This window comes from Physella acuta, unplaced genomic scaffold (genome assembly GCF_028476545.2).
Source record: "Physella acuta isolate Inbredline_101_S28 unplaced genomic scaffold, ASM2847654v3 ptg001126l, whole genome shotgun sequence".
NCBI classification, from domain to species: domain Eukaryota; kingdom Metazoa; phylum Mollusca; class Gastropoda; family Physidae; genus Physella; species Physella acuta.
This window is the reverse complement of record NW_026732643.1, coordinates 493,095-512,504: the sequence shown is the minus strand read 5'-3', so window position 1 is coordinate 512,504 and position 19,410 is coordinate 493,095. Positions and strand designations below refer to the sequence as shown.

At 42.5% G+C, this 19,410-nt stretch overlaps 1 protein-coding gene across 3 annotated transcripts; it reads left to right on the top strand.

Moving 5' to 3' along the window:
- Positions 1 to 300: 300 nt before the first annotated feature.
- On the top strand, positions 301 to 19,011 carry LOC131956092 (polypeptide N-acetylgalactosaminyltransferase 1). 3 transcript variants are annotated; one of them, XM_059320494.1, is made up of 12 exons: positions 301 to 361; positions 957 to 2,147; positions 2,678 to 2,831; positions 4,658 to 4,818; positions 5,844 to 6,008; positions 6,451 to 6,655; positions 8,660 to 8,777; positions 9,822 to 10,001; positions 12,758 to 12,892; positions 14,092 to 14,181; positions 16,805 to 16,963; positions 17,420 to 19,011. In XM_059320494.1, the coding sequence occupies exons 2-12, from the start codon at positions 1,481 to 1,483 to the stop codon at positions 17,594 to 17,596; spliced, it is 2,211 nt and encodes a 736-aa protein (XP_059176477.1). In that variant the 5' UTR covers positions 301 to 361; positions 957 to 1,480; the 3' UTR covers positions 17,597 to 19,011. The 3 variants fall into 3 exon arrangements, with proteins under 3 accessions (XP_059176477.1, XP_059176476.1, XP_059176478.1); XM_059320495.1 differs by having other exon boundaries at positions 331 to 368; XM_059320493.1 differs by having other exon boundaries at positions 317 to 2,147.
- Positions 19,012 to 19,410: the final 399 nt, after the last annotated feature.

Sequence of the window (19,410 nt, the reverse complement as noted above, 5' to 3'; positions counted from 1 at the left end):
TATATATATATATATATATACATATATGTTTATGCAACTTAAAATTGTGGGAATATGACGATGTTTCTAAGATTTCAAAAACTTTTACCCATCAATATTTTCACTAGCCCATGGATTTACCATTTTCTTGCCGTGATAAATGGCCGAGGCAAGTCTGTAAAATTTGATACAACAGCTCGCATGTCTGGGGCGATAGTGAACAGCCTAAAGGCAATCAATGGAGATTATAAGGTGGCGGTACAGCTGCTACAAGCCATGGCTGAGAGACCGCTGGTCGATTCCTTCCATCTGTCGTAGCTGGTGAAAACAGGCTCGGTCTTCGTGGCCTGACGCTCACTGGGTGACTAGCCTGCTGGATGTGGTCAGTGGTCGGTAGACTGTGGTCAGTGGACGGTAGACTGTGGTCATTGGACGGTAGACTGTGGTCAGTGGACGGTAGACTGTGGTCAGTGGTCGGTAGACTGTGGTCAGTGGACGGTAGACTGTGGTCAGTGGACGGTAGACTGTGGTCAGTGGACGGTAGATAGTGGTCAGTGGACGGTAGTTTGTGGTCAGTGGACGGTAGTTCTATTGAGATTGTGGTCAGTGGACGGTAGTTCTATTGAGATTGTGGTCAGTGGACGGTAGTTCTATTGAGACTGTGGTCAGTGGACGGTAGTTCTATTGAGACTGTGGTCAGTGGACGGTAGTTTGTGGTCAGTGGACGGTAGTTCTATTGAGACTGTGGTCAGTGGACGGTACTTCTATTGAGACTGTGGTCAGTGGACGGTAGTTTGTGGTCAGTGGACGGTAGTTCTATTGAGACTGTGGTCAGTGGACGGTAGTTCTATTGAGACTGTGGTCAGTGGACGGTAGTTCTATTGAGATTGTGGTCAGTGGACGGTAGTTCTTCTAGGACTGTGGTCAGTGGACGTCAGTTTGTGGTCAGTCACTCCGGCCTTTTCTGTGATGTTTAGGTGAACGTCGAGCAGATAAGTTGTGAGATCTCCAGTGATGAAAGTGATAAGTCAGATAGTTGTCTCTAGCGATGTTTGTTGCTTGGCCACAAGTTAGGTAAACATGATGGAATGTGTGGCGTGATGGCCGCGCCCCATTTGTCAGACGGTTCAAAAAGTATTTGAACAAGAAAGATTCTGCCCTACTGCCGTGTGTTAGGGCGCCACCTGAAGATTCTGCCCTACTGCCGTGTGTTAGGGCGCCACCTGAAGATTCTGCCCTACTGCCGTGTTAGGGCGCCACCTGAAGATTCTGCCCTACTGCCGTGTTAGGGCGCCACCTGAAGATTCTGCCCTACTGTCGTGTGTTAGGGCGCCACCTGAAGATTCTGCCCTACTGTCGTGTGTTAGGGCGCCACCTGAAGATTCTGCCCTACTGTCGTGTGTTAGGGCGCCACCTGAAGATTCTGCCCTACTGTCGTGTGTTAGGGCGCCACCTGAAGATTCTGCCCTACTGCCGTGTGTTAGGGCGCCACCTGGCGGCCATGTTCGTCACACGTAGGAAACTCAAGCTGCTGACTGTAGCCGGCGTGTTCGCCCTGTTCTACTTCTACATCCTCTTATCCAGTAGCAGCATCGAGAGCCTCCTGCTCAGACCTCGCTCGGACACGCTGACCAGCAACCACAGCCACCGCCTCTCCCCCTTCGAGGGCCCCGTGGATGACCTTCTGGGGGAGAAGATCAAGGTCACCCTGCGGCCGTCTCGTCGCGGGGAGACCACGCCCCAAGAGAACCCGTTTGAAGGGTTCAGGGAGAGTGACGTCATGGACGCTGAGGTGATAGAACTGGACAGGAAGTCCAGGGGAGGCAAAAAAATTGGGCTGAGACTAGGTCAGGGGGGCAGGCACAAGCAGGAGTCTCAAGAGAACATCGTCAACGTGCTGGGGGGCGGGGAGAACAGCTTCCGCCGGCACAAGGGAGAACACGTGCCACGACGTCAGCCCGGGATAGTGGAGCCCCACCCAGACATTCTCAACACGGAGGACGCCGACAAGAGCAGGACTTGGCACGAGGACACTGAGATCATTTTCACGCCCTTAAAACAGAAAAACGTATCGGAGACGGACTCTTGTTTTGTTGTGGATAAGAACAAAAGCTATCCTGACGTCACATTTCCGTTTTATGTCAAGAAGGGTGAGCCGCAGGACGCAGGTGAGAATTGGTTAACTTGATGTGGGTCTTAACTTGATGTGGGTCTTAACTTGATGTGGGTCTTAACTTGATGTGGGTCTTAACTTGATGTACCACAGGTAGGTATGTGGGTCTTGATGTACCACAGGTAGGTATGTGGGTCTTGATGTATGTTTGCTTTGATTTGATCGACATTACACGGGTGAGTTTATGCCTCTAGTCCCAGTGCGTGCAAATCTACGTGAAACTGTACCAACGTATCTGTTTTATTATTATCTTATTTATTGTATTTAAGTACTCACGAGTGTTGACCTACGTATTGACCTCTGGCCGGCATTGACCTAGTGTTGACATACGTATTGACCTATGGCCGTCATTGACCTAGTGTTGACCTGTGTATTGACCTCTGGCCGGAATTGACCTAGTGTTAACCTATGTATTGACCTCTGGCCGGCATTGACCTAAAGTTGACCTACGTATTGACCTCTGGACGGCGTTGACCTAGTGTTGACCTGTGTATTGACCTGTGTATTGACCTCTGGCCGGTATAGGTGAGTACGGGCGACAGGTGGTAATACCACGTGACAACCAGACCCGGGAAGACAGGATCCTGCAGGAGCGAGAGTACCAGGTCAACTACTTCAACGAGCGGGTCAGCAGGCTCATCTCAGTACACCGCGCCCTGCCTGACAACAGAGACTCCAGGTGAGCGAGCTACAGCAGCTCTAACATCGTGTGTATGAGCGAGCTACAGCAGCTTTAACATCGTGTGTATGAGCGAGCTACAGCAGCTTTAACATCGTGTGTATGAGCGAGCTACAGCAGCTTTAACATCGTGTGTATGAGCGAGCTACAGCAGCTTTAACATCGTGTGTATGAGCGAGCTACAGCAGCTAACATCGTGTGTATGAGCGAGCTACAGCAGCTTTAACATCGTGTGTATGAGCGAGCTACAGCAGCTTTAACATCGTGTGTATGAGCGAGCTACAGCAGCTTTAACATCGTGTGTATGAGCGAGCTACAGCAGCTAACATCGTGTGTATGAGCGAGCTACAGCAGCTTTAACATCGTGTGTATGAGCGAGCTACAGCAGCTTTAACATCGTGTGTATGAGCGAGCTACAGCAGCTTTAACATCGTGTGTATGAGCGAGCTACAGCAGCTTTAACATCGTGTGTATGAGCGAGCTACAGCAGCTTTAACATCGTGTGTATGAGCGAGCTACAGCAGCTTTAACATCGTGTGTATGAGCGAGCTACAGCAGCTTTAACATCGTGTGTATGAGCGAGCTACAGCAGCTTTAACATCGTGTGTATGAGCGAGCTACAGCAGCTTTAACATCGTGTGTATGAGCAAGCTACAGCAGCTTTAACATCGTGTGTATGAGCGAGCTACAGCAGCTCTAACATCGTGTGTATGAGCGAGCTACAGCAGCTTTAACATCGTGTGTATGAGCGAGCTACAGCAGCTTTAACATCGTGTGTATGAGCGAGCTACAGCAGCTTTAACATCGTGTGTATGAGCGAGCTACAGCAGCTTTAACATCGTGTGTATGAGCGAGCTACAGCAGCTTTAACATCGTGTGTATGAGCGAGCTACAGCAGCTAACATCGTGTGTATGAGCGAGCTACAGCAGCTTTAACATCGTGTGTATGAGCGAGCTACAGCAGCTTTAACATCGTGTGTATGAGCGAGCTACAGCAGCTTTAACATCGTGTGTATGAGCGAGCTACAGCAGCTTTAACATCGTGTGTATGAGCGAGCTACAGCAGCTTTAACATCGTGTGTATGAGCGAGCTACAGCAGCTTTAACATCGTGTGTATGAGCGAGCTACAGCAGCTTTAATATCGTGTACAGCGGGGCCGGACTAGTTCAGAGTGATTCCATTCATCCAGTCAACTTATAAAACAAACCACACAATTTTAGTCATTAGTGTTCAAAACTTTGTCGATACATTCTTAAAAATAAAATTAACTTTTTTAAACCACGTGGTCTAATTATGACATATTTATTTACATTTTCTGTGACAAAATAAAAACAACCAAATTGTTTTTGTTTTTAAGAAGAAAGTTGGTAAGTTACTGAGAATACTAAACACATCCGACAAAAACCACAGCCACGTTTTTATAATCATTTTATATCGTACTTGATTTGAATAATGTTTAAAGGGCTTTTTGAATAATTTCAAGACTATTTTCGGTTGGGTCCATTCATTTAAAAAATAAACACATTTTCAAAACATTTTGTAAGGCCTCATGCTGTCCAAATACGAAGGGAAATTCCTCCCCCCCCCCCCCCCCCCCCACTTGCTGCCTCTGTACTAACCAGTGTTTCTCCCAGACTTTTTTCTCCGGGGGAAGGGCGGCACTTGAAATTTTCGGGAGGGAGGGGGGAGGGGCGGACTAAAATTTCCGGGGGGGCGGGACACTTTTAAAAGTGTAGCCTTTCTTCGGGGGGGTGGGGGGGTGGGGGGTGGTGGAAGAGATGCCTGAAAGAAACTCTGGTGCTAACTGCCATCTTGCTGCCCACAGATGTAGAGAAACTCCCCCCGATCTGCCCGCTGCCTCTGTGCTAATTGTCTTCTACAACGAGGCTTGGTCAACTCTACTGCGCAGTATCCACAGCGTCCTTGACCGAACACCTCCACATCTGCTGGAGGAGATTATCCTGCTGGATGACTTTTCTAACATGGGTGAGTCAGTCAGTCACAGGTAGTGGGGGAGACAGTCAGTCATAGGTAGTGGGGGAGTCAGTCAGTCACAGGTAGTGGGGGAGTCAGTCAGTCACAGGTAGTGGGAGAGTCAGTCAGTCACAGGTAGTGGGGGAGTCAGTCACAGGTAGTGGGGGAGTCAGTCAGTCACAGGTAGTGGGGGAGTCAGTCAGTCACAGGTAGTTGGGGAGTCAGTCAGTCACAGGTAGTGGGGGAGTCAGTCAGTCACAGGTAGTGGGAGAGTCAGTCAGTCACAGGTAGTGGGGGAGTCAGTCACAGGTAGTGGGGGAGTCAGTCAGTCACAGGTAGTGGGGGAGTCAGTCACTCACATGTAGTGGGGGAGTCAGTCAGTCATGGGTAGTCGGGGAGTCAGTCAGTCACAGGTAGTGGGGAGTCAGTCAGTCAGTCAGTCACAGGTAGTGGGGGAGTCAGTCAGTCACAGGCAGTGTGGGAGTCAGTCAGTCACAGGTAGTGGGGGAGTCAGTCAGTCACAGGTAGTGGGGGAGTCAGTCAGTCACAGGTAGTGGGGGAGTCAGTCAGTCACAGGTAGTGGGTGAGTCAGTCAGTCACAGATAGTGGGGGAGTCAATCAGTCACAGGCAGTGGGGGAGTCAGTCAGTCACAGGTAGTGGGGGAGTCAGTCAGTGGTAGTGGGGGAGTCAGTCAGTGGTAGTGGGGGAGTCAGTCAGTCATGGGTAGTCGGGGAGTCAGTCAGTCAGTCACAGGTAGTGGGGGAGTCAGTCAGTCACAGGCAGTGGGGGAGTCAGTCACAGGCAGTGGGGGAGTCAGTCAGTCACGGTAAGTAGATACGTGAGTCTATCGCGGGTCAGGTGTGAGTGAGGAAATCATTCATCTTAAGGTCTTAAATCCCAAACCCTTTTTTATATTATTTATGTTGTTGTTTTTATGTCCTGCATGTTAGAATGTAGTATGCACTGCGTATGATTGCAATGGTGTGCCCTATTTGCGATATGCTTAACTCTACTCCACCTATCTCTTGACCACTAGACCACCTGAAAGAGCCGCTGGAGGCGTACGTCCAACCACTAGAGAAAGTGAGGCTGATCAGAGCCAAAGAGAGGCTTGGCCTCATTCGGGCAAGGAACACGGTGTTTGAGTTCGCCAAGGCCAAGGTCGTCATATTCCTGGACTCACACATCGAGTGTTTTGCAGGTGACGTCACTGCTCCACTGGTCATTACTCCACTGGTCAGCTGATTCCCACAGCGGCCAACAATAAGTTAACCCTAACCTGATATTTTTGTCCTTATTGAGTCCACGTTAGAAAAGGTCCTAATGTTTTGTCCTTATTGGGTCCACGTTAGAAAAGGTCCTAATGTTTTGTCCTTATTGGGTCCACGTTAGAAAAGGTCCTAATGTTTTGTCCTTATTGGGTCCACGTTAGAAAAGGTCCTAATGTTTTGTCCTTATTGGGTCCACGTTAGAAAAGGTCCTAATGTTTTGTATTTATTGAGTCCACGTTAAAAAAGGTCCTGTTTTGTCCTTATTGAGTCAACGTTAGAAAAGGTCCTAATGTTTTGTCTTTATTGAGTCCACGTTAGAAAAGGTTCTATTGACGACAGCAGTTTCTCTTCCCCCCCCCCCCCCCTGTTTAGGCTGGATCGAGCCCCTGTTGGCGCCCATCCAAGCAGACTTCCGGTGCGTCACGTTCCCCACCATCGAGTACATCAACCCCTCCACATTCGGCACCGGCATGAGCACGTCAGCCCGACAGGTCGGGGGTCTGAACATCAACACCCTACAGTTCAACTGGCTCTACGAGAGGAAGCGGAACTCTACTGACACCATCAGAAATATTCCGTAAGTCACGTGTCGACTTGTAATGCGCCATATAGGACGTTCACTTCGATTTAAGCCTGCTTCTCTTTTTGGATTTGCCTCCATAGAACAAATTACAAGGCAGCAGTTGTTTGATTTTTAGAGCCGCCTCTTCTAGAAGAGTTGGTGAGCCCATCTAGCGGAAAAAATTTTGGTTAAAATGAAATTTCATTTTGTCATGTCTAGATGTGCTATTGGTACCAAGACAACGACATACCTCGATATTCGTACCAAGACAATGACATACCTCGATATTCGTACCAAGACAACGGCATACCTCGATATTCGTACCAAGACAACGGCATACCTCGAGTCCATATCTCCAAACCCAAAATCTTCTGAAATGTAACACTAATAAATGAGACGTGAAACCCCAGCAGTCGGCTTGATGAAAACGTCTGCCAGTTCATGGATGGGTGGCGCTGTTTGTCTTTAAGTTAACTCGCGGTGACCTCTAGCGGTGACCTCTAGCGGTGACCTCTAGCGGTGACCTCTAGCGGTGACCTCTCGCGGTGACCTCTGGCGGTGTACTAAAGCGGTGGAATGTTTTATTGTCTCTTGATTCATGACATTCACATTTAATGTAACGGCACAGTTTTATACATGCCGCTTTAAGTTTTGTACAAGGTGTAACCACTCGGTGTGTGCTGACGATCTGATCGCTGAGGTATTGATCCCAGACCTTGGCAACAGCTGAGGAAAGTGACGTCATACAACGTTTGCTACAGCTTTCTCTACAGCGGCGGGGACGGGGGTGTTGGAGGAGGGCTGGTAGGTTTAGAGCAGTGTTTCTAAACCTGGAATCGGTCGAACCGCTGGGGTTCGGTGAGTTAGTCTGAGGGGTTCGGCGGAGGTCAAGATACCACCCCCCAGAGGCGTAGCGAAGAGGGCGGGGCGGGTGAGTACATATGTCCCCGGGCGCCAACACTAGTGCGCCAAAATGGGTTGGAAAAAATTCAAAGCTCTTTTTAGCTGCAGTTTTGAATTATAAACACAAAAAAATATATGGGGGGCGCCAAATTGAAAGTTTGTCCCCGGGCGCCGGGAGGGGTCGCTACGCCTCTGCACCCCCCCCCCTCCAACTCATATGAGTTACGATCGCATTTTATCAGTGAGGACGATAAAATCATTAAGAAGGATTCGGTCAATGAACCTATGAATCTGTTGGGGTTCGGTACCTACAAAAAGGTTAAGAACCACTGGTTTAGAGCAGGGGTCTCCAAACTACGGCCCGCGGGCTGAGGTACTTTGCTCAGAAAATTCAAAACAATTTGAAAATCTAGCTTTGGGTATAAATATCTTTGCCCTCCGTGTTGCAAACATTGATGAAAACATTGTGATTCAAATAGAGTCGCTGGACAGCTGTTCCATGTTTTTGGAACAAGTACAGGGCAACAACTTGACACACTTTCGCACTTTCAGCAGTGCAATGTCTTCATGGCTGAAGCAACAGCTGAGTTCCCCACATCATTTGCATGCAAGATAATCTAAGACCTCCAGCTGCAGTTTCAGTAACGGTTTTCTGACTAGGATTCAAAGGCAGAAGAAGTGAGACTGCTTCAAAACCCATTTGAAGCAAATGTAACCAGTTGCCTAGATGAACTGCAGATGGAGGTCATTGAATTGCAAGCAAATGACCGCCATAGAGACAAGTTAAAAAAAATGGCGGGTGGGTTTTTGTGTTTGCCCAAGGAGAACAAACTCAAACCTCTAGTGTGTTGTTCGCCCCGACAGTGTTTCTTTCAGACTTCTTCTCCTGTAGGGGGGGGGCTTTTAAAATGTGTATATATTTCTATATAAGTTATATTTCGTTGGGGGGGGGGGGAGGGGGGCACGGGGGACACCACCACCCCAAAGGATGCATGGAAGAAACTCTACTCTGGCCCGCGAACTGATATTTGATAGTTAATGCGGCCCTCGGGCTGAAAAGTTTGGAGACCCCTGGTTTAGAGGATGGGCTGATTTAAACGAGGTCATTGTTCGCAGGTCTCCGACGATGCCTGGTGGTCTGTACGCTGTGTCACGTGACTGGTTCCAGACACTCGGGAAATACGATCCTGGCCTGGACTTCTGGGGAGGGGAGAACATTGAAATCTCTTTTAAGGTAAAGTTGTGGGGAGAACATTGAGATCTCTTTTAAGGTAAAGTAGTGGGGAGAACATTGAGATCTCTTTTAAGGTAAAGTTGTGGGGAGAACATTGAGATCTCTTTTAAGGTAAAGTTGTGGGGAGAACATTGAGATCTCTTTTAAGGTAAAGTTGTGGGAGGGGAGAACATTGAGATCTCTTTTAAGGTAAAGTTGTGGGAGGGGAGAACATTGAGATCTCTTTTAAGGTAAAGTTGTGGGGAGAACATTGAGATCTCTTTTAAGGTAAAGTTGTGGGGAGAACATTGAGATCTCTTTTAAGGTAAAGTTGTGGGGAGGGGAGAACATTGAGATCTCTTTTAAGGTAAAGTTGTGGGGAGAACATTGAGATCTCTTTTAAGGTAAAGTTGAGGGAGGGGAGAACATTGAGATCTCTTTTAAGGTAAAGTTGTGGGGAGGGGAGAACATTGAGATCTCTTTTAAGGTAAAGTTGTGGGGAGAACATTGAGATCTCTTTTAAGGTAAAGTTGTGGGAGGGGAGAACATTGAGATCTCTTTTAAGGTAAAGTTGTGGGGAGAACATTGAGATCTCTTTAAAGGTAAAGTTGTGGGGAGAACATTGAGATCTCTTTTAAGGTAAAGTTGTGGGGAGAACATTGAGATCTCTTTTAAGGTAAAGTTGTGGGAGAGGAGAACATTGAGATCTCTTTTAAGGTAAAGTTGTGGGGAGAACATTGAGATCTCTTTTAAGGTAAAGTTGTGGGGAGGGGAGAACATTGAGATCTCTTTTAAGGTAAAGTTGTGGGGAGAACATTGAGATCTCTTTTAAGGTAAAGTTGTGGGGAGGGGAGAACATTGAGATCTCTTTTAAGGTAAAGTTGTGGGAGGGGAGAACATTGAGATCTCTTTTAAGGTAAAGTTGTGGGAGGGGAGAAGATTGAGATCTCTTTTAAGGTAAAGTTGTGGGGAGAACATTGAGATCTCTTTTCAGGTAAAGTTGTGGGAGGGGAGAAGATTGAGATCTCAATTCAGGTAAAGTTGAAATAGCTCTCAACGTTTCAGGTGTGGATGTGTGGTGGTTCCATCCTGCTGGTTCCATGCTCTCATGTCGGTCACGTGTTTCGATTGAGGAACCCAACCCTGTCTGGGGTTGTGCTGACCTACAAGAACGTGGTTCGTGTGGCCGAGGTCTGGATGGACGAGTACAAGCACTTCTTCTACGAGAGGTTCGCCTACAACATTGTAAGCTCACCTACAACATTGTAAGATATGGTCAGCTACAACATTGTAAGATATGCTAAGCTACAACATTGTAAGATATGCTCACCTACAACATTGTAAGATATGCTCACCTACAACATTGTAAGATATGCTCAGCTACAACATTGTAAGATTTGCTCACCTACAACATTGTAAGCTCACCTACAACATTGTAAGATATGCTAAGCTACAACATTGTAAGATATGCTCACCTACAACATTGTAAGCTCACCTACAACATTGTAAGATATGCTAAGCTACAACATTGTAAGATTTGCTCACCTACAACATTGTAAGATATGCTCAGCTACAACATTGTAAGATTTGCTCACCTACAACATTGTAAGATATGCTCAGCTACAACATTGTAAGATTTGCTCACCTACAACATTGTAAGATATGCTAAGCTACAACATTGTAAGATATGCTAAGCTACAACATTGTAAGATATGCTCACCTACAACATTGTAAGATATGCTCACCTACAACATTGTAAGCTCACCTTCAACTTTGTAAGATATGGTCAGCTACAACATTGTAAGATATGCTAAGCTACAACATTGTAAGATATGCTCACCTACAACATTGTAAGATATGCTCAGCTACAACATTGTAAAATATGCTCACCTACAACATTGTAAGATATGCTCAGCTACAACATTGTAAGATTTGCTCACCTACAACATTGTAAGATATGCTCAGCTACAACATTGTAAGATATGCTCACCTACAACATTGTAAGATATGCTCACCTACAACATTGTAAGATATGCTAAGCTACAACATTGTAAGATATGCTCACCTACAACATTGTAAGCTCACCTACAACATTGTAAGATATGCTCACCTACAACATTGTAAGATATGGTCAGCTACAACATTGTAAGATATGCTAAGCTACAACATTGTAAGATATGCTCACCTACAACATTGTAAGATATGCTCAGCTACAACATTGTAAGCTCACCTACAACATTGTAAGATATGCTCACCTACAACATTGTAAGATATGCTCAGCTACAACATTGTAAGATATGCTCACCTACAACATTGTAAGATATGCTAAGCTACAACATTGTAAGCTCACCTACAACATTGTAAGATTTGCTCACCTACAACATTGTAAGATATGCTCACCTACAACATTGTAAGATATGCTCAGCTACAACATTGTAAGATATGCTCACCTACAACATTGTAAGATATGCTAAGCTACAACATTGTAAGATATGCTCACCTACAACATTGTAAGATATGCTCACCTACAACATTGTAAGATATGGTCAGCTACAACATTGTAAGATATGCTAAGCTACAACATTGTAAGATATGCTCACCTACAACATTGTAAGATATGCTCATCTACAACATTGTAAGATATGCTCACCTACAACATTGTAAGATATGCTCACCTACAACATTGTAAGATATGCTCAGCTACAACATTGTAAGATATGCTCAACTACAACATTGTAAGATATGCTCACCTACAACATTGTAAGATATGCTCACCTACAACATTGTAAGATATGCTCAACTACAACATTGTAAGATATGCTAAGCTACAACATTGTAAGATTTGCTCACCTACAACATTGTAAGATATGCTCAGCTACAACATTGTAAGATTTGCTCACCTACAACATTGTAAGATATGCTCACCTACAACATTGTAAGATATGCTCAACTACAACATTGTAAGATATGCTCAGCTACAACATTGTAAGATATGCTCAGCTACAACATTGTAAGATTTGCTCAACTACAACATTGTAAGATATGCTCACCTACAACATTGTAAGATATGCTCAACTACAACATTGTAAGATATGCTCAGCTACAACATTGTAAGATATGCTAAGCTACAACATTGTAAGATATGCTCAGCTACAACATTGTAAGATTTGCTCACCTACACCATTGTAAGATATGCTCACCTACAACATTGTAAGATATACTCACCTACCACATTTTAAGCTCACCTACAACATTGTAAGATATGCTCAGCTACAACATTGTAAGATATGCTAAGCTACAACATTGTAAGATATGCTCACCTACAACATTGTAAGATATGCTAAGCTACATCATTGTAAGATATGCTAAGCTACAACATTGTAAGATATGCTCACCTACAACATTGTAAGATATGCTAAGCTACATCATTGTAAGATATGCTAAGCTACAACATTGTAAGATAAGCTCACCTACAACATTGTAAGATATGCTCACCTACAAAATTGTAAGAAATCTCTGACAGCATGCATTTCGTGAAAATTTTCTTTTTAATCCATTTTATAATTTAGCATTATTATGATAATTAATTTATATATAATGGCAACTCGCTCATTTTTCACATTTCATCGCCATCTGTTATACTTTGGAAGTCAGAAATACATATTACATATTGTCAAACGTGTGATATGTTCTATTAATGCTTGCTATATGTGTACTTGTCTTATGACACTTGTCTTTCTGTATGCCATAAGCTTCTTGTTAACTGATGTTACAGATTTTGACATTGCGTTAGTTCCTTGCAAGCTGATGTTACAGATTTTGACTTTGTTGTTAGTTTCTTGCTAGCTGATGTTACAGATTTTAACATTGCTGTTATTTCCTTGCTAGCTGATGTTACAGATTTTAACATTGCTGTTATTTCCTTGCTAGCTGATGTTACATATTTTGACACTGTTAGTTTCTTGCTAACCAAACCAACTAAAACTGTACCTTTCAAAAAGCCAGAGTATGGTGACGTCAGCGCTAGAAAACAACTGAGAAAGTCCCTGGAGTGTAAGGATTTCTTCTGGTACCTTCGCAACGTGTTTCCAGAGCTGAAGAAAGACATGGACGTCAAAAGCATTTACTCAGGGGAGGTAACCATGTTTGTCTGACACATGAGTAATGAATTTGGTCAACAACAGGGTTTCTTTCGGACATTTTCCTCCGGGGGGGGGGTACCTGAAACCTCCTGTAGGGTGGACAATGGTTAAACAAAATATTTTCTATATATGTTTAATACTTTTTTTCTTTATCGTTCCCCGGGGAGAGAAGGTTGAAGGGTTCGGATGGGAGGGGTAGGGGGGTCAGTGCCGCCGTTCCCCCACAGAGATGCCTGAAAGAAACAGGTGAACTAGCAAGATGTATAGACGTGGATCTAATAACTGTAGCTCTGGCTAGACTACAACACAAAAATTCTGTATAGGACCTACATAAAGAATGCTACAAATAGTCACTAATGAGTCAATTATTAGGATTTGTGTTTGAGGAAGCTAAATGTTAAGTTTCTTTTTGTTTCGTGTGACGTTAGAAATATCACACTATTCGTAATACATTGAAACCTTGTTTTACGGTTGTTGAAATATCACACCATTTGTTATACATTGAAACCTTGTTTTACGATCGTTAAATACAACATCACGTGACACCTGTGAACTTTGTGTTACACCTGTTTGACTATGGCATGTGTTACACTTGTTGTTTAACTATGCCATGTGTTACACCTGTTGTTTAACTACGGCATGTGTTACACCTGTTGTTTAACTATGCCATGTGTTACACCTGTTGTTTAACTACGGCATGTGTTACACCTGTTGTTTAACTATGCCATGTGTTACACCTGTTGTTTAACTACGGCATGTGTTACACCTGTTGTTTAACTACGGCATGTGTTACACCTGTTGTTTAACTATGCCATGTGTTACACCTGTTGTTTAACTACGGCATGTGTTACACCTGTTGTTTAACTATGCCATGTGTTACACCTGTTGTTTAACTACGGCATGTGTTACACCTGTTGTTTAACTACGGCATGTGTTACACCTGTTGTTTAACTATGCCATGTGTTACACCTGTTGTTTAACTATGCCATGTGTTACACCTGTTGTTTAACTACGGCATGTGTTACACCTGTTGTTTAACTACGGCATGTGTTACACCTGTTGTTTAACTACGGCATGTGTTACACCTGTTGTTTAACTACGGCATGTGTTACACCTGTTGTGTTACACCTGTTGTTTGACTATGGCGTGTGTTACACCTGTTGTTTGACTATGGCACCATGTACTTCCACCAGGTGAGGAACTATGCTGTCAATGCATGTCTGAACCGCCTGAGAGAGTCTGGCATAGGACTAGAAACCTGCAGACATACATCCATATTCCAGGTGAGATATGCACATTTTACCTGTAGAGTAGCTTTGGTTTTAAAAACTGACATTGTTGAGTAACTTTCAAAACTGACATTTTTGAGTAACTTTAAAAACTGACATTTTTGAGTAACTTTAAAAACTGACATTGTTGAGTAACTTTAAAAACTGACATTTTTGAGTAACTTTAAAAACTGACATTGTTGAGTAACTTTAAAAACTGACATTGTTGAGTAACTTTAAAAACTGACATTGTTGAGTAACCTTTTGTTGTTTATTTTTTAATTATTCGTCCGTAGAATGGAAGAATCTGAAAGAATATTGCCACTGTTCAGTATGTTTGTGCCCACAGTAGCCTTTGTGTGGTAGCTCAAAACCTAATGCTAACATTTATAATTTTACTAGCCGTCCCGGCCAGGCCCTGCTCTGGCTTCTGTGAAAAACCTTTCTGTTAAAGACCATTACCTGTGTGTTTAGTAATCATCATAAACCCGGCATTGCCCACCCAAACCACAACCAACCAAAACAACAAAACGCAAACATAACGCTAACACAATTACAAATACAAACGAAAACAAAAACCTAACAACAAACCCAACCACAACCACAAACACCAATACAAACACAAAGAAAAAAACAAACAAAAAAGCAAACGAAAACAAAAACCTAACAAAAAACCCAACCACAAACACCAATACCAACAAAAAAAAACAACAAAAAAGCAAACGAAAACAAACCAAATCCAAACGCAAAACCAACCAAAAACACAAATACAAACCCAAACAAAAAAACACAAACAAAAACGAAAAAAGAAAGAACAAAAACGAACCAAATCAAAACGCAACCACTAACGCAAACCCACCTAAACACAAAGAAAACACTAACGCGAACATAAACGCCCGGGGCGGAATCACCTGTTTTAGCTTAATGAACGACTATAGTACCCCAACTTATTCATAGTCTTTTGCACTCACTTAAACGAACGCGCCTGTTTCAATTTGATAAACAATTATAATACTCCAAGCTTATCCGTAAAATACCTACAACATTTGCACTTGATCAATCCCCGCTAATTATGTAATTTTTTTTTTCCCAACACCAAAACAAAGTAATTAAAAAGTAAATTCTTTTCCACAAAATGCAATGGTTTTATAAAGGGAAGTAATTGTGTTTTCCTAATTTATCAAAGGGAAGTAAGTGCTATAGGACTAAATAAAGACATAATTAGAATTGTTGTAAAAGATGATATTTTTTTAAAACTTGTGTTTAATGAACATGCCGACAATTAATACTATAATTTGAAAAATGAAAATTATTTCCCAACACTTTCAATAGTAATTTTTTAACTCATAAATTTAGACAAATGCGCACGATAATTGTCTAACACTTAAATCCATCCAAGACCAACGACAAACATATGCGTTACATACAGAACTGAGCTTTATATATTAGATATTCATATGCTTACCATACAAATGCTATTAATTTGATTACGTCATCAATATTATTTTACCCCCAAACACACGGTGTAGCATGAAATAATAACCTTTATTTTTCAACATCTAGCAATGGCGGCATCAATATAATTTTACCCACACACACACACGGTGTAGCATGAAATAATAACCTTTACATTTCAACATCTAGCAATGGCGGCATCAATATTATTTACCCCCACACACGGTGTAGCATGAAATAATAATAACCTTTATATTTCAACATCTAGCAATGGCGACATCAATATATTGAATATAATTTTACCCACACACACGGTGTAGCATGAAATAATAACCTTTATATCTCAACATCTAGCAATGGCGTCAACAATATATTTTTACCCACACACTCGGTGTAGCATGAAATAATAACCTTTATACTTCAACATCTAGCAATGGCGGCATCAATATTATTTTACCCACACACGGTGTAGCATGAAATAATAACCGTTATATTTCAACATCTAGCAATGGCGGCATCAATATTATTTTACCCACATACGGTGTAGCATGAAATAATAACCGTTATATTTCAACATCTAGCAATGACGGCCAGTGTTTCTTCCAGACTTTTTTCTCCGGGGGGGCACTTGAAATCTTCGGGGGGGGGCGGTAAACTTTCTTCGGGGGGGCGGACACTGTTAAAAGTATATATTTTCTATATAAATTATATAAATTTCATTTCGTTCGGGGGGCGGTAAAAAATTTTCGGGGGGCTTCGCCCCCCCCCCCCCCCCGAAGAGATGCCTTGAAGAAACTCTGATGACGGCATCAATATAATTTTACCCCCACACACGGTGTAGCATGAAATAATAACCGTTATATTTCAACATCTAGCAATGGCGGCATCAATATAATTTTACCCCCACACACGGTGTAGCATGAAATAATAACCGTTATATTTCAACATCTAGCAATGGCGGCATCAATATTATTTTACCCACACACACGGTGTGCCATGAAATAATAACCGTTATATTTCAACATCTAGCAATGGCGGCATCAATATTATTTTACCCACACACACGGTGTGCCATGAAATAATAACCGTTATATTTCAACATCTAGCAATGGCGGCATCAATATAATTTTACCCACACACACGGTGTGCCATGAAATAATAACCGTTATATTTCAACATCTAGCAATGGCGGCTAACATCAGACGGACGCCTGGCCTCCGGCGACATGCTCATTGGCATCAAGACTGAGAACAAGAACGGTGCCGATAGACAGACCCTGGGCACGTTTAAACTTGACCAGCACGCCAGCGGTATCATTGCTATCCTCTGGACCTACGACAAAGTATGTGTGGTCTTAGAATAAGACGTTTTAGATCAATATAAGTGAATTAAATGTACGTTAAGAACACATGTAAACATTGATGTGGATTATGAAAAAAAGTACTGTACTAAGTACAATTAACAGAAAGGAATAGGCTTACATGTAGCCTATATTAAATTGTATTGTATTGTTCCTCTATTGACGTAACGATCCATTGGGCAGATGATGTCGACTTTTTTTTGGCATATGAAGGGATGGTGTAGCCAACAATGCCCAGCCGCCTTTACTTTCCCCAACGTTGGTTAGGTACTCATCAGAGCTGGGTGGACTCAGTCCACAAGTCCAAACGCTCTACCATTTAACCACACTGTCCCTCTTAAATTTTATGCTCGCTTATTTTTTAAATGCTTATACAATTATTTTTGAATAGATCTTACCTTGACCGTCACACGACTGTGCTCATGACCTGTGTTTCAGGACCAGCGTATCGTGAACCAGAAGACGGGCCAGTGCTTGCAGGCTGACCCGCTCCTCAAGAGTGTCATGCTGGCCCAGTGCTCCACCCAGACCAACAAACAGAAGTGGATCTTCACCACAAGGAAGGAGAGACAGAAATTCCTGAGGGAGCACGTCTCCATTGACTGGAGCATGTGATGCGGGAACTAGACACCTCGCGTTCTTGACGTCATACGGCGCGAGAACTAGGCTTCACACGTACATGACGTCATACGGATGTGGAGTGTGTGACGCGATAACTAGACACCACAGGTTCTTGACGTCATACAAATGTGGAGACTATGACACGAGAACCAGGCACCACACGTACATGACGTCATACGGATATGGAACGTATGACGTGAGAACTAGGCTCCACATGTATATGACGTCATACGGATGTGAAGCGTATCCGCGAGAAAAGGGCTCCAAACGTTCCTGCCGTCATACGGATGTGTACATGCTTCAGTCGCCAGATAAAGTGTCTAGTCCTATAATTCATTTAGAATCCAAAGACTTCATGTTTGTTTTGAAAATATGCATCTGTTGTATACTGATGACATCGTATGCATATACAACACAAAATGGGTGGTAGTTGATCATTTTGTTTAGCCTAATTGTGTTATAGGATTGTGTTATAAGATTGTTTAAAAAGTAATGTTGTATAACAATGCCTTTGATATTCTTTACTTTCATTTTTACAAGTTGTACAAGCATTTACTTAACTCTAGTCCGTGCATTTATCTTTCGTGGTTCGTACGTCATGATTCGGAGCGTGCTAACGAAATCTCCACCATTTCCAACGAACCGATTTCTTTCAAACTTGACACTAAGTCAAGACCTGGGGGCAGTGCAATAAGTCATGCCTTCGCCTAATTAGTTGTTTAATCAATTTGCTTTTATTTAATTAGTTTGCTATGCAGAGAGTTATCTTTCCGCGCTATTACAATATAATGACACACATTCTGCTCTGTGCGTTCAGATGGTGCTCGCGTGGTCATGCTTTGATTCTCTTCTAACAACTAAATAAATAAATAAAACGTTTGCAGTAACGGGCTTTTATTTAATGACTATTAATAAGAAAATAAAATGACTTTCCTTAAATCTAATATTAGTAACAATGCATTTTTTTAGCAAAAAAAAAAAAAATAGCGCGGGTCATATATGGAATTGAACAATTATGGACAATAGGCACATCTCTAAATATAAATACGCTTACAAAAGAGAATCGCGCACAACTGGTAATAAAATAGTGTTAAATGTGGATAGTATTAAAAACATTTACAACTGAATACCTGTATACTAAAATTGTATATTTACAGTTGTATAATAAGGTCTATTGTGAAATTTAAAGAAAATCATTTATTTTCTTCTTTTAATGCAAAAATAAAAACTTTTTGCTATTAACGTTTTTGAATATTTATTATTTTCCACTTTAAAAATGGACGCAAGTGGCGTGCGTATCTTTAATGATAATTAACAAAATAAGACACCTGTAATCAATGGAAATGTAATATTAAGTTCTTCATTTGTGACCTTTTTCCTGTGACTTCTTTTCCTTTGACTTTTTTCTGTTGTTTTTTTTTTTTTTCCTGTGACTTTTTTTCCTACAATCGTGGTTGCAAGTTGTTGTTTTTCATTACATAGTACTGTATTATAGCCGCCGTCATTTTTTTTCTTTACTGCTGTCCTGTGTTTGTTTCGTTTATATCATGGGTTCCCAAACTGGGGATCGCAACCACCAAGCTTGGGGGTCGCGAAGGGCTTTCTGGGGCGGTCGCCAACTGGTAGACTAAACCCTAGCAATGAAAAAAAAACATAAATATTTAGAAAAATATCTGAAATTCGTCTTTACTAAAATCACAGAAAATGAAATAGATATATTTTAATATATTATAAACAATGTGTACTGTGCAAAGTTTTTCTTAGTCATGAGTCTATAAAACCTTCAAAACTAAAACGTCATTTTGAGA

What these genes read in the sequence shown, in the direction of transcription:
- LOC131956092 (XM_059320494.1), top strand. Translation starts at nt 1,481, where the DNA reads ATGTTCGTCACACGTAGGAAACTCAAGCTGCTGACTGTAGCCGGCGTG. An exon ending in AAAGCATTTACTCAGGGGAG is followed by an intron (nt 12,893 to 14,091) that starts GTAACCATGTTT and finishes TACTTCCACCAG; the next exon opens with GTGAGGAACTATGCTGTCAA. An exon ending in GACATACATCCATATTCCAG is followed by an intron (nt 14,182 to 16,804) that starts GTGAGATATGCA and finishes TTCAACATCTAG; the next exon opens with CAATGGCGGCTAACATCAGA.